Source organism: Cynocephalus volans, chromosome 9 (assembly GCF_027409185.1).
Source record: "Cynocephalus volans isolate mCynVol1 chromosome 9, mCynVol1.pri, whole genome shotgun sequence".
Classification (NCBI taxonomy): Eukaryota; Metazoa; Chordata; class Mammalia; order Dermoptera; family Cynocephalidae; genus Cynocephalus; species Cynocephalus volans.
The window spans coordinates 147,232,977-147,258,627 of NC_084468.1; the positions used below are offsets into that span (position 1 = coordinate 147,232,977).

General features: G+C 41.4%; 1 protein-coding gene across 1 annotated transcript; it reads left to right on the forward strand.

The window, feature by feature from the left end:
• The first annotated feature begins 6,981 nt into the window (after positions 1 to 6,981).
• Positions 6,982 to 8,397, forward strand: LOC134385581 (tripartite motif-containing protein 60-like). The gene has a single exon (XM_063107269.1). It carries the CDS (start codon positions 6,982 to 6,984, stop codon positions 8,395 to 8,397), a length of 1,416 nt encoding a protein of 471 aa, XP_062963339.1.
• The last annotated feature ends 17,254 nt before the right edge of the window (positions 8,398 to 25,651 follow it).

Sequence of the window (25,651 nt, forward strand, 5' to 3'; positions counted from 1 at the left end):
TTGGAATAAACAGTAAATTCTTTTGGCAGCCATGGGTTTTCTCTAGAAGGAACTTTATGAGGGCTAGCATCACCCTAGGGATGCAGCCTTGAATTGTTAGATCTATGTTAGTATTTTGATAAAATCTTTACAGACCAAAATTGAGGCCTGGTTGAGAAGAGGGCTCAGAAGGGCCTGGCTAGAGTTGGTTAAAAAAGAGTCTTTGTTGAGTGCAAGGATTTAGTTGCAATAGAAGGCAACTTTTACATCCTGGACAAGGAAAATGGCTTACAGAGCTGTTTTTTTCACTTCATGGCCTGAGTCTGGAAGCTGTTAGAAGAAATTAGAGTATGTGGGGAGGGGAGGTACCAGGGTCTGTGCAGAAATCCTCCTCCCCCCTCTTTTTATTTTAAATGAAATATCCTTTTTTTAACAGAGATATAGTTGTTCCTTCTATTTTCAACAATTCCAGTCATATTTTGCAATGTACTGGCTGTACAGCTTTGTGCAAAATTCTTAAAACTTCCTCTTCATATTAACCCAGGCCAAATGTACCCATTAAACATGATATTTTAAAACAAATTTAGGGGCCGGCCCTTGGCTCACTTGGGAGAGCGAGGTGCTGATAACACCAAGTCAAGGGTTAAGATCCCCTTACCGGTCATCTTTAAAAAATAATAATAAAAGTAAAACAAGTTTAGGAGCTCATGGAATGGCATTGGTATTTATGGAAAGTTAGATTGGAAAGTGGGAAGAATTGAAAGACACATTATCATTTTTGTTTTAAATTCCTCAGTATTGAAAAATATTTTTGTTTTGTTTTCTTTTTTTGTGTCTGGCCAATATGGAATACAAACTCGTGACCTTGGTTTTGTCAGCACCACAGCAAGTGAACTAATGGGCCAGCCTATTGAAAAACATTAAAATTTTTAAAACATGATGTCTTATCACCCCTTGGAAATTAGAATGTCCATGACTTTTTCTGCCAAATCACTGCCATGAGCAGTTAACAACTTTTCTTATCATTAAAGAGTCAGGAGTGATGAGAGATATGGAAGCTTTAGGCTAAAATAGTACTATTGTATATACTACAATAGAACAATGTGTGCCATAATGTAAATGTAGGCAGTTGAGCTAAATTTCTAAGTGTGCTTTTCACTTAGAAATTTTACTGGATTTTCTAATAATATGTGTGTTGTTGTTTTCCCCAAGAACACCCCCAGGTTTGGTGAGTCACTAAAGTGACTACAGGACCCAGCAGAAAGTGTTACCTGCAGTTATGGTTTTTTATAGTGAACAGATACCAAGCAAAATCAGCAAAAGGAAAAGTGTATGGAATGAAGTCTGGAGGAAACGGAGCACAAGCTTCCAGAAGTCCTCTCAATGGAATCACATAGGTCCTGCTTAATTCTTTCTGTAACAGGTTGTGACCATACAAGTGGAATATTGCATACCAGGGGAGCTCCTTAGAGACTTGTTGCCCAAGGTGTTTTTTATTGGGAGCAGGTCATGCAGACACATCTACCTAGCTCATATCAAAATTCCAGATTTTTAGAAGGAAAGCAGACCCTTAGGAATGGTGAGACCCTTAGGAAATCAAAGTTCCCAGACACGAGCTAAGTGCCATTCTTGCAAGGAGCCTTCTTAAGGGTAGCAGGCTTGGACCTGCTAATGTTAACTCTTTTCTGCACAATACCACTTATTGAGCATCTGTACTGGGTTAGGCACTGTAACATCCTTAAGTATTTTCTCAGTTATTGCTTCTGACTTTCTGAAATAGCTCAGAGAAATTAAGTTAGTTGATCGATGATGTATAGCTTGTTAAGTGGCAGTACTGGGACAAAACACTCATTCAGTAGGAGACCACTACCTAATAATTTGAGTAGTATCCTTTTATGCCATCTTATATAGCATGAAAAAATGTAAAAGAATATATATATATATATATATTAATTTTCTCATTGTTAGATTATTTGGATATATTGAGTTGTGGAATGTCCATCTGGATGGGTTGAATAGAACACTGTGAAGCTCTTTAATATAGGTTTAGAAGGCTGTACACTGTGTTATATGAGTACCAAGAAAGGATAGTGTGCTTAATGAATTAATATCGTACCAGTTGTTATACCAGTTAGTATTACAACTTTGGATAAATGTATCAAATTTTTGTAAATTTATTTATTTATTTTCTTTATTTTTTTTTTAAAAAGATGACCGGTAAGGGGATCTCAACCCTTGGCTTGGTGATGTCAGCACCACTCTCAGCCAGTGAGCAAACCGGCCATCCCTATACAGGATCCGAACCCGTGGCCTTGGTGTTATCAGCACCGCACTCTACTGAGTGAGCCACGGGCCGGCCTAAATTTTTGTAAATTTAAATTTCACACTTATAAATTGAAGATAATAACTCCAAATTCTCAGAGTTTGGGATTTCATCCTACTTACAAGCTAATAAATTAGCCTGTTAGTATTTTTGTATACTACCAGAAGACACAACACTCCTGAATCAGAGACAAAGAACTTGATTACTCCTGGCACAGCCAGCAGCATGAGCATCAATCATGTTTGTGTCAGTTTCCCATACTTCCCAAGTCCCACAGAGGTGATGTGGAGGGACCCTAGCAGATGCTGTGCACAAGAAGGTTTTGTATCACAGCCAATGAACCCTGAGCTTGGGAATCCATTTTAATAGCAAGCCTGTTCTTTGTCCCAAAATGACACTTTACCTCATCTTTCAAGGATGCTTGCTGCAAACACAACCCTGAGAATTGTCCTGGATAAGGAGTAGTCACAGGGCCCTCTTAGATTCTTGGCATATCTAAGAGACAAACAGGGACACTTGGAGCCGATGGTAGATTGACTCCCTCAACATGAATTCAGGCAGTTGTTAAGATTTCATTAAGAAGATCTGTGACTGTATGGAAGGCATTTGCCACTGTGCCTGACACATAGTAAACCTTACCATAGAAGGTGATTTTTGAGATGTCTCTAAACAGCATCAAAAGTCAATCTTAGGGAAAAAGTGAGGAACAGAACTAGGCAAAGTGAATGTTTGCAAAGTAAAGTTTGCAAAGATGGAAGATTAACATAGAGTGGTCAAAAAATCCCTAACCCTAGTAGAACAGAGGAAGATCAGAGCTGTGGATGTTTGAGAATGTACCTTCTACCAGCCCATTTCTACCGTCCCCATGCAGTGATTTAAACACAGGTATTTGAAACATTCACAGGGAGGAGAGAGACCAGAAGATCTGGAATGTAATTTAGAGTCAAGGTATGCCTTAGTGTCTGGGAAAAAGGAATGAATTGACCTATAGACTCAGATTACTTGCATGTGTATCTAGAAAGGAAAGCCAAATTCAGTTCAAGTGGCTTTCTCTTCAAGTTCCTGCAGGACCCTAAGCCTGATGTATGTAGTTCTATGTTCTGCTAAAGTGTGTTGGATTGAAATGAGCGAGGAGGGGATGTTAAAATGTGTGACAGCTACATAGGACCTGTTTCATCAGTACTCAGATGAGTGACCATTTGAATAATTCTGAAAAGAAGAGGTAGCTTGCAGTGGATGAATCACAGTGAGGCAAATTCCTCTAGGTCAAAGACAAAGTCAGCATCACATGTCAAAATCATGCCAATTCCACTACCTTCAAGCCTCATTATAAGGGAAAGGTGAGCAGCAGAAAGAATTGAAAGAATGGTGCTTGTTAGCATTGGGGAGAAGGGAAGAGAATACTATAGTGATGGTTGAGTAACCAGATGTATGAGAGGTTAACCTTGATTGGCTGGAAAATTGTCAAGAAAGGGGATATGGAAAAGAAGCTAGTAGTTTCTACAACTATTTATTTTGGAATATTTCAAACCTACAGTGATACTGAAAGAATAATGAATACACCCCTTGTACTCTTTGCCTAGAGTCCCCAGTTAACATTTGGGGCTGACCCACTTTCTGTCTCTCACTATGGGTGTGTGTGCATTTGTGTGTATGGGTGTATACATGCGTAAAATTATGAATATATATGTTTCATTTTGAACAGTTAAAAAATAAGTTACAAGGGGCCAGCCCATGGCTCACTCGGGAGAGTATGGTGCTGATATGGTGCTGATAACACCAAGGCCATGGGTTCGGATCCCATATAGGGATGGCCTGTTGGCTCACTGGGTGAGCGTGGTGCTGACACCACAAAGTCAAGGGTTAAGATCCCCTTACCGGTCATCTTTTAAAAAATAAAAAATAAAAAAATAAAAAATGTTTCAAACGTCATGTCACTTCTCTCTTAAAAAGACAAGGCTGTATCTCTTAAGACCTTGGACATTGTACTTTTTTGTTATAAATATTGCACACACTTTTCACTAATACACTATAATTATATGATACAAGTCCATGTTTAAATATTCCCAGTTGTATCCACAGCATCCTTGATAACTATTTTGTTTTTATAATCCAGAGGAATTCAGATATCCCACATTGCATATGGTTTTCTTTTCTCTTTAATCTCTTTTTTTCTTTTTTTTTTTTTTTTTTTAAAGATGACCGGTAAGGGGATCTTAACCCTTGATTTGGTGTTGTCAGCACCACGCTCACCCAATGAGCCAACCGGCCATCCCTATATGGGATCCGAACCCACGGCCTTGGTGTTATCAGCACCGCACTCTCCCGAGTGAGCCACGGGCCGGCCCTCTCTTTAATCTCTTAATTTTGAACAGTCTCCCCACCTAAATTTTGTCTTTTACACACATTTATTCTATTTGTATTCTTTTATTGAGATTTTATTCATTTTGTATTCACTTGTTTGTTATTTACTTTTAAAGTCTTTCTTGATTTTTCTACTACCTCCCAATGAATAGAGTAGACTAAGTACCTGCTTCTAGTCTGTCTCATTCACGAATGAAAGCCAGAAGAGAAACAAACCAAGACACAAAGGAAGAAGACAAGTTTAGATTATGATTGAGTTCTGTGAAAGAAAGCAGAGGGATATGATAGTGAGATGGTGGATGTGAGTGGGAGGCTGTCACACTGGTGAGTAGAGACAGTTTCCTCAGGACTTGTGAGTTGACCTGAAGGAAAAGACAGACAGGGGTGTTTGAAGATTCTGGGAGAGGGTTCTCACATCCGCAGCAGAATTATCTTGGCTTATTCAACACAAACAAGTTAATTGTAGCTGCAGTGTAGCAAAGAAGAAGAGTCTAACTCAGTGACAAGAAGGTACCTGTTTATACAGGGCTACAGACCTTGGTGGGGTGTTTGGGTTTTTGTTTTTGCAGTCAGACCATGGAGGGTAGTAAGGACTGGAATGAAAGGGCATTCCAAAGTTGTGTATTCAAAAGAAGTTTTGACTGCTGGCTGAATGCAGAATGGATGTAAGGGAGCAAGAGTAGAAGCAAGCTGATCGGTTAGGAGGAGGACAAAATAATCCAGCTGAGAGCTCATGGTGCCTCGATCCAGGTTAGGCTTCCATACTGGGTCCATGTACTGTACAAAGTGGTCATATACCCTTCTAATTCATGGTAAAATCAATGAATAGAAGACACAAAGGGTATACATGATTTGTTGAGTATCCCAGGGCTTTATGCAATGAACTATACCACTTCCTGTTGAGTTAAACCTTAGGATTTACTGTCATGAAGGTGATTCTTTTGGCTTTGTATTATGAAGTAATTATAGATTCATAGGCATTTTGAAGGATACAGAGAGGTCTCATGTACCCTTTATCTAGTTTCTCATGTTATTTGAGAATACAATATCAAGACAAAGAAATTGGCATTGATAGAATGAGTGTGTATAGTTCAGTGTCATTTATCCTGTGTATATTCACATCACCACCACCACAATCAAATTTCAGAACTATTCCTTTACAGGCTGGCCGGTTAGCTCAGTTGGTTAGAACGCAGCCTTATAACACCAAGGTCACAGGTTCAGATCCCTGTACTGGCAAGCCACCAAAAAAAAAAACTATTCCATCACCACAGAGATCTCCCTTGTGCTGTACCCTTATAGCCACATCCATGTCACTCTCATCATCCCTGAACCCTAGGAACCACATATCCTTTTATTTTTTATAGCACTTCAGAGCAGGTTGCAAAGAACATGAGCCTTTCACCAGTAAATACTTCAGCATGTATTTCCTAAGAATAAGGACATTTTTCTTTATTCATTTTTTTAAAAAGATGACCGGTAAGGGGATCTTAACCCTTGATTTGGTGTTGTCAGCTCCACACTCTCCCAAGTGAGCTAACCGGCCATCCCTATATAGGGATCCGAACCCGTGGCCTTGGTGTTATCAGCACCACACTCTCCCAAGTGAGCCACGGGCCGGCCCTAGAATAAGGACATTTTTAATGTAGCTATGGTACAATTATGAAATTCAGGAAATTTAACTCTGACGTACCTGTGTTCATTACTATTTCAAAACACTAGCACATAAATTTTTCACATTATCTCATATCATCCTTTTTTTTTTTTTTTCCATATCATCCATTTTATTGCAACTTTTTTTCCCAGTCTGGAGTCTAAGCTAGGATAAATAATTACTCTATTTTCTATAGCCTCCTTTGATGTAGAACAAATTTATTTTTATTCTTTGCCAGCGTTCTTCATAGGTGATAATGCTTTCTTCCCATTGCAGTTCATCATTTTGTCCCATCATTGATTAAAGTAGGATTCACTAGATCTCCACATTGTAAAGGTATTTCTTTTTTCTCTCTGTAATTAAAATACAATTCCTAGGGTGATATTTGAGACTGTGAGTATTTTTCCCCCCATAAAGTATCACCCAACAGTGTTAACAATTATTAATGATTATTGCCTGAATCATTGTCCTCCAAGCTATGGAGCAGTGGACTAAACAAGACTTCAGTCGCTTCCATCAGCTTGCCTGGCCAGTGAAACCTAAAGCTAGTCAGTCTGGAAGGGCTGGGAGGGATATCCACTTCTAACTGGGTCTTGAGCTCTAGGGAGGCAGGCCTTGCCGAAGCGAGCTTACCTTATCCACCACCTTTGTTCACAGCACAATGGAGTTTGCGACAGCCCTGGCAGACCTCCAAGAGGAGTCTAGCTGCCCCATCTGTCTGGACTACTTGAAAGACCCAGTGACTATCAACTGTGGGCACAACTTCTGTCACTCCTGCCTCAGTATATCCTGGAAGGATCTAGATGATACTTTTCCCTGTCCTGTCTGCCATTTTTGCTGTCCACACAGGAATTTCAGGAAAAACCCCCAGCTCTGTAATTTGACTGAAATTGCTAAGCTACTCCAGGTCAGAAGAAGCAAGAGGAAGAGGCATGAAGAGAGTGCTGTGTGTGAGAAGCACAATAAGTTTCTGACCCTTTTCTGTGTGAAGGACCTCGAGGTTTTATGTACACAGTGCAGTTTAGCCACTAAACACCAGAATCACTACATTTGCGCCATTAAGAAAGCTGCCTGTTATCACAGAAAAATTCTAGAACATAGCATTGAGCCCTTGAAGCATAATATGGAACGAGTTGAAAAAGTGATAACTCTACAGGGCAGCAAATTAGTAGAGCTGAAAAAGAAAGTAGAATATAGGAGAGAAGAAATAAATTCTGAATTTGAGCAAATCAGACTCTTTTTACAGAATGAGCAAAAGGCTATTCTTAGGCAGATACAAGAAGAAGAGCTGGACATTTTAGCAAAAATAAATGAAAACCTTGTAACATTTTCAGATGATGTTTCCACATTAAAACATCTCCTAAGGGAGATAGAGGGCAAATGTGTGAAGTCAGACCTGGAATTACTCCGGCATGTTAAGCGTATCCACCACAGGTATCAAAATCTAAAATACCCTGAACTCTCTTCATTCAGGTTAACAAAATATGGTTTCAGTCTTCCACCACAATATTCTGGCTTGGACAAAATTATCAAGCCATTTCATGTAGATGTGATTCTAGATCTTGACACAGCACATCCTCAACTTATGGTTTCTGAAGATAGAAAAACTGTGCGATATGGAAGAACGAAACAAACCATGTGTTATAACAGAAGGAGATTTTATGTCTGCCCTGCTATCTTGGGTTCTCAGAGATTTACTTCTGGCAGACATTACTGGGAGGTAGAAGTGGGAAACAAGCCTAAGTGGATATTGGGCGTGTGTCAAGACTGTCTTCCTAGGAACTGGCAGAATCAGCCATCAGTTCTCGGTGGATTCTGGGCAATTGGGAAATACATTGAAAGTGGTTATGTTGCATCAGGTCCTAAGAGAACCCAGCTTCTGCCAGGAGTGAGACCCAGCAAGATTGGCATTTTTCTGGACTATGAATTGGGTGAGGTTTCCTTCTATAATATGAATGATAGGTCTGTACTCTATACTTTTCATGATCATTTTACAGATGCCGTTTGGCCTTATTTCCATGTTGGAACAGATTCTGAACCTCTTAAAATCTGTTCAGTATCAGATTATGAAAGATAAAGAACCTGGTAAATGATTCTGCTTTAGTTATTAGGGGAAACTTAAGCCAGTAAACTGAATCTCATTATGTCTGGAATCTTTATAAGTTTTACCACTGAAAACCTGAGTAGATTATTCTCTGTCCTTTTCAGCAACTATGAAAATGTGACAGTAATACCAGTTTCATACATGTTATGAATACTAATTGTCAGGTGCTTTGAATTCTAAGATAAAATGTTTGAGAATTCTAGGGCTGGCCCATGGCTCACTCAGGAGAGTGTGGTGCTGATAACACCAAGGCCATGGGTTCGGATCCCATATAGGGATGGCCAGTTAGCTCGGTGGGTGAACATGGTGCTGGCAACACCAAGTCAAGGGATAAGATCCCCTCACCGGTCGTCTTTAAAAAAAAAAAAAAAGTTTGAGAATTCTGTTAACATGTCCAATAAAACAAGTCAGACATGTAAAGTTGTATGAATTGTTATTTAAATATCATGCTTACCACATACCTGCCTTTCTTTTTAGTGGATTCTTCTGTATATCTGCATATTTCTCATCAAAGTTTTCTGCTTTTTATTTTATTAATTTATTTCTGTAGATAAGGAGGGTTTAACTTTTAAGAAACCTTTTATAATTGCATAACACATAAATTAGCTGGAAATGAATCTAGCTATTAATATGCAAGAATTTCATGCAGAAAATTATGAACATTTAGTGAAAGGTGTTGAAGAAGACCTTTATAAATGTCAGAGTTTACCATATCCATGGATTGGAAGACTCAGTATAATAAAGGTGTTGATTCTCTCCAGTTTGTATTATAGCTGTTCAGACTTGAGACTCACAACATAGACTGACTTTTACCTGCTTCAGGTGCTATTAGTCATCATCATATCAGAAAACTTGTATATAGCATTTTCTGTATTCTCAGTGCTTTAGCTCTCTCCTCTCAACTGTTCTATGAGATCAGCTCTACCATTTTGTGGTGGAAAAAAATTGAGGTCCAGGGGGCTTATATTCTGGGAGCCATGCTCTCAGGCTTACAAGTTAGGCAGAGCCAAGGTTCAAACCCAGTGTGTTGTTCCAGAGTTCACTCATAATAGCCACATGGTATGGTCAACTTGGGCAGCTTAAGGGCAACAAGAGTTTTGCAGCCTGAGGTTTAGCAAGAGCAGTTTAGTGAGGTTTTACCACATGCGGGGTCTGGTCACACAGAAATTCAGTAATTGACCAGGAATCTGGACTCAATTTTGTCTTGTTGCACACTGAAGCCAGTCCTTTCTACCATGGTTTCCAGTTGCTGGTGCAAGAAGTGACTTTATCACAGTCACCAGAATGCTTGTCAAAAATACAGATTCTCAAATAAGAAACATATTTTTAAAAAAGAAAAAGAAAATACAGATTCTCTGACCTCACCTATGGAGACAAAAGAAGCACTTTATTTTTTCTAAGTAAACTTTTTTTTTTTTTAAATGAGTCAGTTTAGTTCCAGGTGGTATTTGGGGTGGAACAAAGACTGAAGAGCAGTATAGGATTCAGGCCTAGGTTTACTCTGATCTTACAGCCTCCAGGTTCAGGTTGTGTGTGAGAAGAAGCTGCCTCAGTGCGGATTGACATGGGGTCCCGGGGTTCCTCCCCATCAAGCCACCTAGATGCTGAGCAGGATGGAGTCTGGCCAGATCCAAGTGAGCCCCTCATTGGGAACTTTTATGTATTTTTTATTGGAACACAGTTGATTGTACATATCTGTAGGGTACAGCATTGAATATCAATACTTGTGTGCAGTATGTGATGTTCAAATCAGTATAATTAGTATGTTCAACATTATACAATGTAATGGATTTTCCATGGCCCTTTACCAATTCCCCCCTTTCCCCCCTCCCCCACCCCTTTCTCACCTCTAGTAATTTCAGTTCTGATTTCTACTTTTGAAAGTTCCACATATTAATTGATTGTTCTATGTTTGTTTCTTTTTATTTGTTCATTTTGGGGGAGCTTTTATTGGCCTGGAGCAGGACTTTATCTGAGGACTCAGAGTGAGAAAGGCCTCATTCCATTGGGTAGAACCTAGGGAGGAGGGAACCTGGGGCCATGGCAGCCTGTGATGGAGGAAGCAACCCAACCAGGGGGATCTGAGAGTCTTCATGGGCAAGTGGGATGTTTTAGGAGATAAATGCATTAGATTCTTGTTATAAAAAAGCCACCTAGTCAAGCGTGCCCCATTAGCATTCTCAGCACTGAACTGGAAACTCCATCTTGATGAAACCATTGCTGCTGTTACAGAGGCACTGACCACCAACACATCATTGGGGACTTCCCCAAATATTGGAAGGGGGTTTAGAACATGGAAAGTCGGGGACAGCCTGTGGCTCACTCAGGAGAGTGCGGTGCTGATAACACCAAGGCCATGGATTTGGATCCCATGTAGGGATGGCTGGTTTGCTCATTGGGTGAGCATGGTGCTGACAACATCAAGTCAAGGGTTAAGATCCCCTTACCGGTAATCTTTAAAAAAAAAAAAAAAACATGGAAAGTCAAAAAGAGTGACTGTATTTATTGGATACCCACACTGTCCACCCACCAAAAACAAAAAAGGGACTATATTTGTTTGCTAGGGCTGTCATCACAAAATATCACAGAATAAGTCACATAACAGAAGTTTATTAATTTATTTTCTCACAGTTTAAGAGGCTAGAAACCCAAGATTAAGGTGTCAGCAGAGGCTATTCTTGGCTTGCAGAAGGCCACCTTCTTGCTATATCCTCACAAGGACCTTTCTCTTTTTATAAGGACACCAGTCAGATTGGATTAGGCCTCATTTAAATTAATCATTCCTTTAAAAGCTCTATCTCCAATTACAGTCACATTTTGTACTGGGGGTTAGGACTTAAAAATATGAATTTGGGGAGGGACACGCACACAAATACATAGCACCCTGGCTGGCAGGGTGAATACTTTAGGAAGATCCTGAAGAGAATGAATTTCTGGGAAAATAGCAGGAGGTGTGCTCCAGGTGTAGTTAAGGACACAGTCCAGGATGAGAGCCCTGTGTCCCCTGCTGGACCTGGTCTAGCTGTGTGGGGGTACGTGGGGAAGGAAGGGTGTCAGTGTGAGTTGCTCTTGAGTGACCCCCACACTGGACTCTTTCTTTATGCTAAAACTTTAGTTACAGACAGCTACAGATAAAGTATATTATCATATATACATAGATCATTTCTACTCTTATACAGTATTCCAAATAATTTGTGAGATCCTGGCTATTATTTTTTTCTTCTATATAATCTGTTTTTCCTTCTATACAATGGAGACAATAAGAGGGCCGGCCCGTGGCTCACTCGGGAGAGTGTGGTGCTGACAGTGGAGACAATAAGAGTACTACTCCCTAAATCATTTTATTCCCTAAATGGTAAGCATATGGTAGAATCTCAACATTTGTTCAGTGAATCATGGATATCAAAAGAATACATGGCAAGTATTCAGGGAATGGCAAGGAAGCTGGTGTGCTGGAGCAGAGAGAACCAGAGATGGAGATTTTAGGAGGTAAAGTCAGAAATTGAGGAAGGGTAAAATAGGAAAATTGAGGAGGATGCTATAGGTCATGATAAACACACTTAGGCTATTTTACTTAGTAAAATGGGAGGGTTTGGAGCAGAGGAATGACACGGGAACGTTGGCTACACTCTTAAAAATAGATGGAAAACAGGGAGCCATCAGGAAGTTACTGCAATAATCCAGGCAAAAAATGATGAATGATTTATACCAAGGTGGTAGCAGTGGGAGTGCAGAGAAAAGGATTGAATTCTCCATTTTGAAAACAAAGCCTGCAGGATTTGTTGACGGTCTTGGTAAGAGGTGTGTGAGAAAAAGAAGGAAGGATCAAGGACGACAGGAATGTGTTCAGTCTGAGTAACTGGTAAATGGAGTAATCATCAACAGAAATGGAGAAGACTGCAGACTGCAGGAGGAGATGGACTGGGTAGGAATATTAGGAGTTCTGTTTAAACATATTAAGTTGGCCTTGCCTATTTGACACATGAGTGGAGATATCAAGTAGTGGTTGCATACAAGCATCTAGAGTTTAGGGAAGAGACACAAGGTGGAGGTAAAATTTGGGCGTTACCAGCATATGAATTATATTTAAAGACTTGACAGTAGAAATCACTTCAGCAGAGAGGTAGACAAAGTAGAGGTCCAGGGACTGAATTCTGGTTAGGGTTGCAGACAAAGAAGAGGGCTCGAACTTAAATTTGAATTTCATATAAACAACAAATAAGGTTTTTGGTTTTTGTTTACAACAATAACAAAAAATATCAATATTTATTCGAAAAGGTAATCAAATGTTCCAAGTAGCAGATATTATCAACTTTCAACACAGTCTCTAGAAATAACTCATAGTTCCAAACCATGCTTCAGAAAAACATTTCCAGCAGTCTGTACAGGATTTATTCCTATTTTATCGTTTGTAATAATTGCACTAGTTGCTGCAGGAACTTTAAATTCTTCTGCTGCAAACTTTAAGACTGTTGTGAAAGGTGTTCTTTCAGGAAAGCTGAGTTCTTTGTACAGCAGTTGTGGGTCTGACATCAGTGTGATATGGCAGAGCTGGCCTGGCCAGGCACCCCACACTAACTCCATGAAATAATTTTTAGGATAAGTATGCCCCATGCAATATTTCAAATTTAACCAGTTGTGCTGTATTTTTATCTCGTAAGTCTGGCAAAGCTACTTCTGGTGCACTTTAGAGTTAGGAGAGATGAGGAGGATCCATGAAAGGGTCCAGAAGAATTGGCCAGAAATAAAGGACACCACGAGTGTATGTTGGTCTGCCAGCCAAGGTAAGAAAGTGTTTCAGGAAGAGAGAGTTAAGTGTGTTGAGGACTAAAAATGATCATTGGAATTAACCAAGCAGATACCCTTGGTAAATTTAAGAAAAGAGGTGTTGTGGAAGGGTGACTATGGAAACCTGCTTTCTAGTGTGTTCAAGGGAGTATGGGAGAAGAGAAATGAGGAAGAATAGAACACTCTGCATTGTTGCATGTGGAAAAAAATTAAGAACAAAAAAGAAAGAATGAAAAATAATGATGAGAACGTTCTTTCAAGGAGTTTTAAGATGGAAAGACTAGAAAAATGGGGTGGTAGCTGGAGGGGAAAGGAAGATCTAGAGAGGATTATTTCTTTTCATATTTGTAAAAAATTTAAGATGGGAGCAAAAACAACTCATTAATATGCTGATAGGAACAATCTGGTAGAGAGGCATAAATCAATGCAGGATGGAGTGGAAGGATTGAGCATGTGAGTGACTAGGGAGGGGATTCATAGATGCACAGGCTTTATATGTGGTATATGCATGTCACACATGGAGTAGGAGTGTGTTCTCACTGTGGAGAATACCCCAGTCCATGAGGGACACAAAGGCAGATCAATGTGGGACCTCCTCCTCTCCAGGATTTGGCCTCTCAGACCCTGACAGCCTTGTTTGTTCTCCAGTGCCTTTCAATCTGTTGCTTCGTGTGTTTTATTCACCTTCGATGGTTGTTCTCAATGGACAAGTTAGGCCAGAAGCAGAACACTCTCTCCTTTTTGTGTTAGAAAATTTCAAATACATTCAAACAAACCCCCATGTAGCGTCATCTATGTTCAACAAATGTCAACTCACAGGCAATCTTGTGTCTTCTATACCACACCCTCTTCTCCTCTGCACCTAATCCTTTTTTTTTTTTTTTTTTTAAAGATGACCGGTAAGGGGATCTTAACCCTTGACTTGGTGTTGTGAGCACCACGCTCAGCCAGTGAGCGAACCGGCCATCCATATATGGGATCCGAACCCGGGGCCTTGGTGTTCTCAGCACCGCACTCTCCCGAGTGAGCCATGGGCCGGCCCTGCACCTAATCCTATTGAAGCAAATAGACATCATTTCAGACATGGCACATCACTTGTATATACTTCAGTTTGTACCTCTAAAGGATACAAACTTTTTTTTTTTTTTTTAAAGATGACCGGTAAGGGGATCTTAACTCTTGATTTGGTGTTGTCAGCACCACGCTCAGCCAGTGAGCGAACCGGCCATCCATATATGGGATCCGAACCCGGGGCCTTGGTGTTATCAGCACCGCACTCTCCCGAGTGAGCCACGGGCTGGCCCGGATACAAACTTTTTAAGAGTTTCATCAACACACACACATACACACACGTCACACCAGCATCACCCTGATACCAAAATCAGACAAAGATACAACAACAAAAAAACTACAGGCCAATATCCTTAATAAACATAGATACAAAAATTCTCAACAAAATGTTAGCAAACATAATTTAACAGCATATCAAAAAGATTATGCACAATGATCAAGTGGGATTTATCCCAGGGATGCAAGGATGTTTCAACATACACAAATTAATAAATGTAACATACCACATCAATAAAATAAAAGAAAAAACCATACAATCATCCCAATAGATGCAAAAAAAAATTCCACATCCCTTCATGATAAAAGCTCTCTCAAATTAGGTACAGAAGGAAATTATCTTAACACGGTAAAAGCAATATATGACAAACCCACAGCTAACATCATCCTAAAAGGGGAAAAGTTGAAAGGTTTTTCTCTAAGAACAGGAACAAGTCAAGTATGTACAATATCACCACTCCTATGTAACATAGTACTGTAAAGTCTAGCCAGAGCAATTAGGCAAGAGAAAGAAATAAAGGGCATCCAAATTGGAAGTCAAGTCAAGTCAAATTATCCCTATTTTCAGATAACATAATCATATATAGAAAAACCTAAAGACAACATCAAAAAAAAACTTAGAACTGAATAATTGATTCAGTAAAGTTGCAGGATACAAAATGAATATACAAAAATCAGTAGTGTTTCTATACACCAACAATAAACTAGTATTTAAAAAAAAAATCAAGGGGCCGGCCCGTGGCTCACTCGGGAGAGTGCGGTGCTGATAACATCAAGGCCATGGGTTTGGATCCCATATAGGGATGGCCGGTTTGCTCACTGGCTGAGCGTGGTGCTGACAACACCAAGCCAAGGGTTGAGATCCCCTTACTATTCATCTTTTTAAAGAAATAAAATAAAATAAAGTAAAATAAAACAGCTACCAGAAAAATAAAATAAAATAAAACAGCTACCAGAAAAAATGCCTAGGTATAAATGAAAGATCTCTACAATGAAAACTACAAGACACTGATAAAAGAAATTAAAGAGGACACAAAAAGATGGAAAGACACTCCATGTTTATGGATTGGAAAAATTAATGTTGTGAAAATGACCATACTACAAATGCGATCTACAGATTCAGTGCACTCCCCATCAAAATACCAATGACATTTTTCACAGAAATAGAAAAAAACAATTCCAACGTTTATATGAAGCAACAAAAGATCCTAAAAGCCAAAGCAACCCTGAGCAAAGAAATAAAGCTGGAGACATTCCACTACCTAACTTCAAATTATTCTTCTAACCTATAGTAACCAAAACAGCAGGGTACTGACGTATGGACCAATGGAAAAGACTAGAGAACTCAGAAATAAATTCACATATTTACAGTCAACCAAGCTTTGGCAAAGGTGCTGAGACCATATGTTGGGGAAAGGACAGACCCCTCAATAAATTGTGGTGGAAAAACTGGATATCCATGTGTAGGAGATGAAACTAGACCCATATCTCTTACCAGACACAAAAGTCTACTTAATATGGAGTAAAAATTTAACTGTAACACCTGAAACTATAAAACTTGTAGAAGAAAATACAGGAGAAAGGCTTCAGGACATCAGACTGGGAAAAGAGTTTGTGAAAAAGACCTCAAAAGCACAGGCAACAGAAGCAAAATAAACAAATGAAATTATATCAAATTAAAAAGCTTCTGCACAGCAAAGGAAACAATCAACAGAGCAAAGAGACAACCTGCAGAATGGGAGAAAATATTTGCCAAATATGCATCTGACAAGGGACTAATATCCAGAATATACAAGGAACTCAAACAACTTGATAGTAAACAAACATACAAAAAACCCCCAAATAATCCAATTAAAAAATGGGCAAAGGAACTGAATAGACATTTCTCAAAAGAAGACATACAAATAGACAACAGGTATGTGAAAAAGCGCTCAACATCACTAATCAGGGAAATGTAAATCAAAAGCACACTGAGATACTATTTCACCCCAGGTAGACTGGCTATTATCAAAAAGAGAAAAAATAACAAATGCTGGCAAGGATACAGAGAAAGGAGAATTCTTATACATTGTTGATGGGTCTATAAATTAGTAAAGCCATCACAGAAAACTGTATAGAGGTTTCTCAAACAGATAGAACTACCATAAAATCCAGCAATCCGACTATCAGGTACATACCCAAAGGAATGGAAATCATCAAGTCAAAGGGATGCCTGGACTCCGATGTTAATCACAATAGCCAAGATAATGGAACCAACCTAAATGTCCATCAACAGATGATTGGGTAAAAAAAAAAATGAGGAATCCAGAGGTTGGCCGGCTAATTCAGTTGCTTAGAGCATGGTGTTATAACATCAAAGTGGGGCCAGCCCGTGGCTCACTCGGGAGAGTGCGGTGCTGATAACACCAAGGCCCCGGGTTCGGATCCTATATACGGATGGCTGGTTCGCTCACTGGCTGAGCGTGGTGCTGACAACACCAAGTCAAGGGTTAAGATCCCCTTACCGGTCATCTTTTAAAAAATAAATAAATAAAAAAATAACATCAAAGTGGAGGGTTTGGATCCGCAGACCAGCCAGCTGCCCCCCTCCCAAAAAAAAAGAAAAAGAAAATGTGGTGTATATATACACTATGGAATACTACAGACATTAAAAAAAATGAATTCTGGGCCAGCCCATGGCTCACTTGGGAGAGTGTGGTGTTGGTAACACCAAGGCCGTGGGTTCGGATCCTATATAGGGATGGCCAGTTAGCTCACTTGGGAGAGCATGGTGCTGACAATACCAAGTCAAGGACCTTACCAGTCATCTTTAAAAAAAAAAAAAAAAAAAGAATGAATTCTGCCATTTGCAGCAACATGGATGAGCTTGGAGAAATAAGTGAATTAAGTCAAGTACAGAAAGGGAAATACTGCATGTTCTCACTCAGATGTGTGAGCTAAAAAAATAAGTAAGTAAATAAATAATAATAATAAGTTGAACTTTAAGAAGAATAGAGTATAGCTCACTTGGTTAGAGCATGGTGCTGATAACATGAAGAAGGTCCAGGGTTCAGATCGCCATACTGGCCTGCCATCACACACACACACACACACACACAATGGAGAGTGTATAACTGTGGTTACTAGAGGTGGAAAAGGGAGGGTTGTGGGGGTAATCATAAATGGTTAGTTAATGGACAGAAAATTACAGCTAGATAAGAAAGATAAGTTCTATTGGTGTACAGTCCACCTAGGTATCTATAATTAACAAGTTACAGCGTGTTATCAAGAGAATAGGTGGGACCAGACGGTGCAGGGCCTTTGGTCACTTTCTAAGAGCTGTGAAAGCCACTCCACTGTTTTAAGGAGCATGATTAAAATTGCAGTTTGAAGAAAGATAACAAGTAGGCAATGGAAATGTTACCAAACCCGTCTGGCTGCCTGCCCCAGACGAAAACAAATGACTTAAAAGTCAAATGTTGGTAAAGAAGGAAGTCAGCTTTATTCAGTAATACCAGCAACCTGAAGGAGATGTTAGGCTAACCCATCTCCATGGTAAACCTGAAGGAGATGGCAAGACTAAAACCATCTCAAAGAGATTTACTGAGGAGTTTTCAAAGAAGGTGTATTAGTCCGTTTTGTGTTGCTTATACAAAATACACGAAACTGGGTAATTATAAAGAAAAATGACATTTACTGCTTATAGTTTCTGACGCTAGGAAGTCCAAAGTCCATCTGGTGGTGGTGACAGTGACCCAGGGGTCCCACATTGCAAGATGGTGGAAGCAGAGAGAGCAAGACAGACTCTCCTCTTCTTTTAAAGCCTTCAGAACCACATCCCTAACCACCATTTTTATCCCATTCACTACTGCATGGTCCTACAATCCAATCACCTCGTCTAGTTTCCACCTTCCAATTACCATAATAGGATTTCCCACCCTCTTAACAGTCACAGTGGGAGCTAAGTTCCTAATAAATAAAATGTGGGGGACACAATTCAAGCTTCAGTGAGTTTGGGGGGGACATAATTCAATCCACTACAAAGGGTATTGAGGGAATGGAATGTGGAAAACAAAAAGCAGGAGGGAGGGGGACGTGTAAGGAGCCAGGTGTAAATCCTCACCAAGCCTCCATCTGGCTTCTGTTCTCCTTGACGTTATCTTAGGTTCCTGCAAGATTTTGATTTGCTTCGGTGTGGAATCAGCTTTGCTTTATTGATGTCTAACTTGGTTTCTCAGTGTCTGGATAGTATATGTCTCATGACAAGTTTGCAGCTCCAGGCTATCTGGAAAACAACTTTACATTTATATAAATAATGTTATGTCATTCTGCCCCATAACCAAGGTTTTTTTGTTTGTTTTGTTTTTTTTAATGTTTTGTTTTTATTGGTTATGAATATTCATAGAGTACCATAACCAAGGTTTGAAATAACAAGTAACCAAGAGGGGGATTCAAAGAAATGCATGCTAAGAAAATAACTTTTTTTTTTTTTTTAAATAAAGATGACCGGTAAGGGGATCTCAACCCTTGGCTTGGTGTTGTCAGCACCACGCTCAGCCAGTGAGCAAACCGGCCATCCCTATATAGGATCCGAACCCATGGCCTTGGTGTTATCAGCACCGCACTCTACCGAGTGAGCCACGGGCCGGCCTAGAAAATAACTTTTAAAAAAATTTTTTCCTATAGCCCCAGTGGTTTTAGTTTCCACCATGGCTTCAGTCCTGCTCACTCCAACAGAAAGCGGTGAGGTAGAGTGAATGGGAGTAAATCACTTAAGAGACCAAGCAGTGTAGATGGGTGGAGATGGCCATGTTGTCACTTGGACTCAGAGAGGACCTGGGATCTGCCTCAGGATCAGGGTGAGGTGGAGGTGTAAGAAGTGAGGGGTCATTTTATGGCTCACACCAACCCCTTGGTGCATCACCAGGAAAAGGGGTCAGCAGATGCTCACAGGCCACCACACTCAGGCACTGTTGTTTCCTGATGCACTCTGGGGTGTACTGAGGCTCTTTTCCTCCCATGGTGTTTTAGTCCATTTTGTGTTGCTATAACAGAATACCTGGAACTGGGTAATTTATAAAAAACAGGTTTATTTGGTTTATGATTCTGGGACAGCTGCATCTGCCCTGGGCCTCAGGCTGCTTCTACTCATGGTGGAAAGCAGCCGGCAGCCGTGGGTACAAGCAGATCACATGGTGAGAGGAAGCAAGAGAGAGAGAGAGAGGAGGTGCCAGGGTCCTATAAACAACCAGCTCTCAGGAACTAATAGAGCGAGAACTCACTCAATCCCCCCTCCCCCAGGGAGAGCATTAATCCATTCATGAGGGATCCACCCCCATGACTCAAACAGCTTCCAGCACTGCCACAGTGGGGATCAGATTTACTCACGAGTTTTGACGGGGACAACACATCCAAACTCTATCACATGGGTTGCTTATGTCCAGATTCTTCATTTCCTGGAGACAGTGATTCAGGGACCATGAACCATCAACAGCTGCACAGCTGTCTCTGGCTTGGGACTTTTCACAGGTTCTCCTCCTGTGCCTCAGGCACCCCCATGGTTGGGTTGGTCTCCATAAACCACCCCCTGCTGGTGGGGGGCTTCTGCAGTCACTGCAATAAGTCACAGCTTGTGAGGGGGCAGAAAGCAAGTGATAGACTCAACCTAGACTTCTGCCACTGAAGGGCAAAGTTGTCCCTCTTTGTCCCGTACAGTGCTGGAAGCCTGACACTGGAAAGAGAGGGTTCAACTGGTTGGTTCCCGAGTCAAACTTACTTGGGCCAGAATAGGAAAAGAACTACTTAGCCTTTCATATTTTCAGTTTCTTCATCAGCAAAGATGGGATCAAGTGTTTCGAGAGGATTAAGGGAGGATCACAAAAGTGTAAATTAGTTCATGCATACAAATACACTGCCTGGCCCTCCTGGCCTAATGCAATCACAGGAGATTCCCTCCCCACCCACAAGACTTCTGAACATCCTCACCCACTGCCCTGCCTTCCCTCCTGCAGGAAGGAGCTGCCAGTCTTTGTTGGGCGGGGACCTAATAGCTCCAACCTCCTAGTGGTACATATATACCACAGTTGAACAGTGACTGCAAGGTTTGCTGCAAGACTGGCTTTGGAGACCCCTCTCTGAGGCCTCTTCCAAGACCCTTCCAGAGGCCCCTGCTCTAGGTAAGCAGGGAGATGGGATTATGTGGGTTTGGCAAGCTGGAACATAGTAAGACCCGTGGCTTCCTGAGCGCCTGCTCTGTGGCAGGCAGGAGGTCACACCTCGCAAGGGAATCCAAACACCATATGGCATTATTTTAACACAAATAAGTGCTTGCTAAAAATATATGTACCTAGGTCCCACCCTGCCCTGTGAGGTCAGAAAAGCTGTGGACTATGGGCCGGCCCGTGGCTCACTTGGGAGAGTGTGGTGCTGATTGCACTAAGGCCACGGGTTCGGATCCCATATAGGGATGGCCTGTTTGCTCACTTGGGAGAGCGTGTTGCTGACTACACCAAGTCAAGGGTTAAGATCCCCTTACCAGTCATCTTTTTCAGAAAAGAAAAGAAAAGAAAAGCTGTGGACTAACCTCTGTGACTGATCATGTGCTCAGCGGTGCTGATCTGAAGCCAAGTGTGGAATCACCTTCCAGATATCATAGTAAGGGGCTTGATCTTTCTCAATCAAACCAGTGGGCTTGCTTACAGACACTCAGCTCAAGTAGGTTGTCCAGATTCTCTCAGGTCTTAAGGGAGACCCAGGAACCTAGCCAAGATTTTATCATTCAACAGCTGTTTAGGCCAGGGACTGAGGAGACCCAATCATGGCAAGGGTGACATGGAGGTCACAGTTACTGGGCAATGCAGATCTCCAAATGTGCGAAAATTTGCAACAGTCATTAAGAGTTAAAAGGACAATTCATGATGCTGACCTACTGTTCCATGACATTGTTTTAGGGTCAGGCGGAGCTTGGATTGGGAGGAAGTGACAAATGAGCTGAGAGCTGGCTACAGCACAGGAGACAAGGGATCTACTTATACACAGGTGCTGGGGCCAGAGGAAGTGCAGCCTACTGGAGAAAGTAAGAACTGCACATGGTACTAAGATATGCTGGAGCTGAAGGAAGGACTGGGGTCCTCTTGATGGGACCCGCAGTCCTGTGGGAGAGAGTCATGGTTAAATCGGCGTGGAGAGCAGATGAGAGGAGGCCCCAGTCAGTGCTAATGGGTTGGCAGATGGGGCAGGGGAGGTATCTCCTGGGGACAAGGTAGCTTTGAGGATGGCAGTAGTGGTGACAACAAAAGATGTGTTCCTTGACCATAGGATCCTGAATGTGGAAAGTCTGGGGTACCATCAAACACAAATGAGGACCTTCTGTGTCCCAGGCCTGCTGTCGGGACCATCTTCTCTCCTCAGTATGTCCTTTCTGAATAGTCCAAGGTCCCATCACTATACCTGGAGGAGCCAGGATTTCAGCCCAGGCAGCCTGGCCCAGAGGCCTTGCTCTCTCACCCCCAGGCCTCCTCTCCTTCCTGCTCCTCTGCCCTGTGTCTGCAATCTAATTCATCTTCACCATTGCCAATCAGATGAGGCACGAACAACAGTCTCTCTTGATTTGTTTTGTTTTTTGGTGGCCGGTATAGGGATGGAATCCTGGACATTGGTTTTATCAGCACCACACTAACCAACTGAACTAACTGGCCAGCTCTCTCCTCTTCTCCACTCTCCTGTGTCTGTGTTATTACCAGTCATCTGCTTTGTTTTCATAATTGTCCATTTGTTTTTATGATTTGAATTTACTCAAATCGATAGACTTTCACGTAGCCTAGCTTTGATTTCAACTTCTATTGTGTAGCACTTCACAGATCCCAATTTTAACCTTGGGGTGTTTGCCAGGATGTATCCCCTGTAGGGTGCTCTGAACTCCAAGTTTGTTCCCTCAACCCTGAGATTCAGCTGAAAGCTCTACTTAGCCTCTCAGCTTCTGTTTCAGAATCAGTAACTGCATCTTAAGGAAAGTTCCAGTCTCCTCTTCTCAGAATCTAATCCCCACAAATCCTTACTAGTTGGTAACTCACCATTAACTTCAAAGACTAATTGTGTATGTGTTTCTCAGTTTTGTTACACATTGAAACCCTGACCTCTAATTTCTTTCTGTGCATCATGTGAAGATAAGCTTTCCAAGTTGGCAGAATTTTCAGTATAAGTCTATCTAGTCCAACTCCCATGCACTTATGTACACAGCTTGATATATCTATCAGTTGAGAAAGTTAAATGAAAAACAAGTAAACGTCGGTACATTATGAATACAGTGCTATCAGAATATTTATGATTTAAGACAAGAAGTACCAGAATCGTGTTTTAGGTTTTCACAAGACTGCAATGAATTTTTTTTTTTTTTAAAAGATGACCGGTAAGGGGATCTCAACCCTTGGCTTGGTATTGTCAGCACCACGCTCAGCCACTGAGCAAACCGGCCATCCCTATATAGGATGGGAACCCGTGGCCTTGGTGTTATCAGCACCACACTCTCCCGAGTGAGCCACGGGCCGGCCCTATCATCTAGTTTTTATATTTTTTATTTTTCTTCTTTGTTGTTTTCTTTTCTCTATTTTTTGTGTTTGTTTGTTTGTTTCATTTTTTTGTTTTTCTATTTTCTAGTTTTAATTCAGTCAAACTGCATCCCCACCAACCCCCCACCACCAATTTATATGTTGAAGCCCTAACTCCCTGTGTGATTATATTTGGAGTTATGGACTTTAAGGAGGTAATTAAAGTTAAATGAGGTCATATGTATTGGGCCCTCAACTAATAGGACTGGTGTCTTCATAAGAAGAGAAAGAGGCACCAGAAATGTACATGTACAGAGGAAAGGCCATGTGAGAACACAGGGAGAAGGCAGCTGTCTACAGCCAAGGAGACAGGCCTCAGGAGAAACCAAACCTGCCAACACCTTGAACTTGAACTTCCAATCTCCAGAGCTGTGAGAAAATAAATTTCTGTTGTTTAAGCCTTAACAGACTAATACATCCAGCTATGTATCACCTGGAAAAAGGTTAACAATATATTTTTTCAAAAAATATACTAACTATGGGCTGGCCAGTTAGTTCAGTTTGTTAAAGTGCACAGCCTTATAATGTCAAGGTCAGGGTTCGGATCCCTAGACCGGCCAACCAAAAAAAAAAAACCATTAACTACAATACAGTATTCTATTGGATCCTGGAACATAAAAACAACCTTACTGAAATATTGTGAAACCCAAATAAAACCTGTAATTAATAGTTTTATACAAATGTTAATTTCTTCATGTTGATAAACATATCATGACTATGTAAGATTTTAACATGAGGGGAATCTAGTTAAAGGATACACAGAATTCTCTGTACTAGGGCCAGCCCGTGGCTCACTTGGGAGAGTGTAGTACTGATAACACCAAGGCCACGGGTTCGGATCCCTATATAGGGATGGCCGGTTGGCTCACTTGGGAGATCGTGGTGCTGACAACACCAAGTCAAGGGTTAAGATTCCCTTACCTGTCATCTTATAAAAAAAAAAATTCTCTGTACTATTCTGCAATGTTTTGTTGTTGGTTTTTTAAAGGAAGCAGGCTATATTGGAAAAGGACAAAGCTCAGGAGCTAGGTCCTGAGCCAGAGCTGCACCCATTGCATCAGCCGGGGCCTCCTTCTTGTCTTTGGTTCTTCTCCTTGAGGGGCTTGCCTCTCTAGGTCCTGTAGCAGCTCCTGGAAGTGTTGGACTGAAGCCATGTTGGGACCTAAACCCGCATGGGCTCTAAAAGATTTTAAAAGGGGCCAGCCCGTGGTTCACTCAGGAGAGTGCGGTGCTGATAATACCAAGGCCATGGGTTCGGATCCCATATAAGGATGGCCGGTTAGCTCACTGGGTGAGCGTGGTGCTGAAAACACCAAGTCAAGGGTTAAGATCCCCTTAATGGTCATCTTTAAAAAAAAAAAAAATTTTTTTTAAAGGACAAGGTTTTTTTTTTTTCTTAGCATGCATCTCTCTGAGTTCCCTGTTTTCCCATGGTTATTTGATATTTTGAACCTTTGCTATGGGGCAAGATGACATTATTTACATGCATGTAAAGTTGTTTTCCAGTCCTCCTGAAGCTACAGACTTGCACCTGCTACCCAGACCCCAAGATAACAGCAAGCCAAGGCTGGGAGCAGAAACCAGGCAGAATCTTGGTGAGACTGCACCTGGCCCTTACATGTCCCTCTCCCTCTTGCTTTTAATTTCCCATATTCCACTCTCTCATCCCCTCAGTAAACCTGAGTCTTTGACATGGCTTTAGCCTGGCCATTCTCCTTCAGGTTGACTAGAGAGATGGCCTAGCCTAACCTCCTCAGGTCACGGGTATTCCTGAAAAAAAGCTGACGTCCATTTTCACCAACATTTGACTTTCGAGTGGTTTGCTTTTGTCTGGGGGCAGGTGGCTCGACCTATCAGTTTGTTACAATTTTCCGGAGCCTCAGCCAGGACCGCCTGCCCCAGCACTCCCAGCTGCTGCTTCAGCCACGCCTGGTCACCTGTGGCAGCTTGGCCCTGCGGTCCGCGATGAGCTGCCCATGGCTCTTTCTCTTCCTTCGCCAGCTGCAGCTCCGGCAGTGACTCCTGCGTGACCTCTGGGTACCATTCGCGCTCCTCGGCCTCCAGCTTCCGCAGCTGCTGCTGCGGTATCGTGCGAACTGCTTGGTCGCATCGCGCAGCCCCAGCTGGTCCTGCCGCTCTGGCCACCAGGGCCCAGGACAGCGGTGCGCACGTGGCGGCGCCCGGTAGCGGGGGATCCCGGGCCTGGGGTGACGCCGGTCCAAGCAGGATGCGCACCTGAGCCTACCTTGAACCTTTGTATAAATCCAAAATCATCTCGCGTGATATTTCTTTTAAATAAAAAGTTTTACGAGTAAAAAGAGGCATGATGTATTTTCTCTATCTTTTTAGCTAACTGGTTATTTCTGAAGTGGGAGGAGTCGGAGGATTTGAATTTCTACATGCACAATCTATCTTATTTTACATATATGTCTTTAAACTAATACATTGTTTTTATAACATTAAGATAACCACATTTCATAAAGATAAAGATTGCATGATGGAAAAGA

Coding starts and splice junctions, on each gene's coding strand:
- LOC134385581 (XM_063107269.1), top strand. CDS start 6,982: ATGGAGTTTGCGACAGCCCTGGCAGACCTCCAAGAGGAGTCTAGCTGC.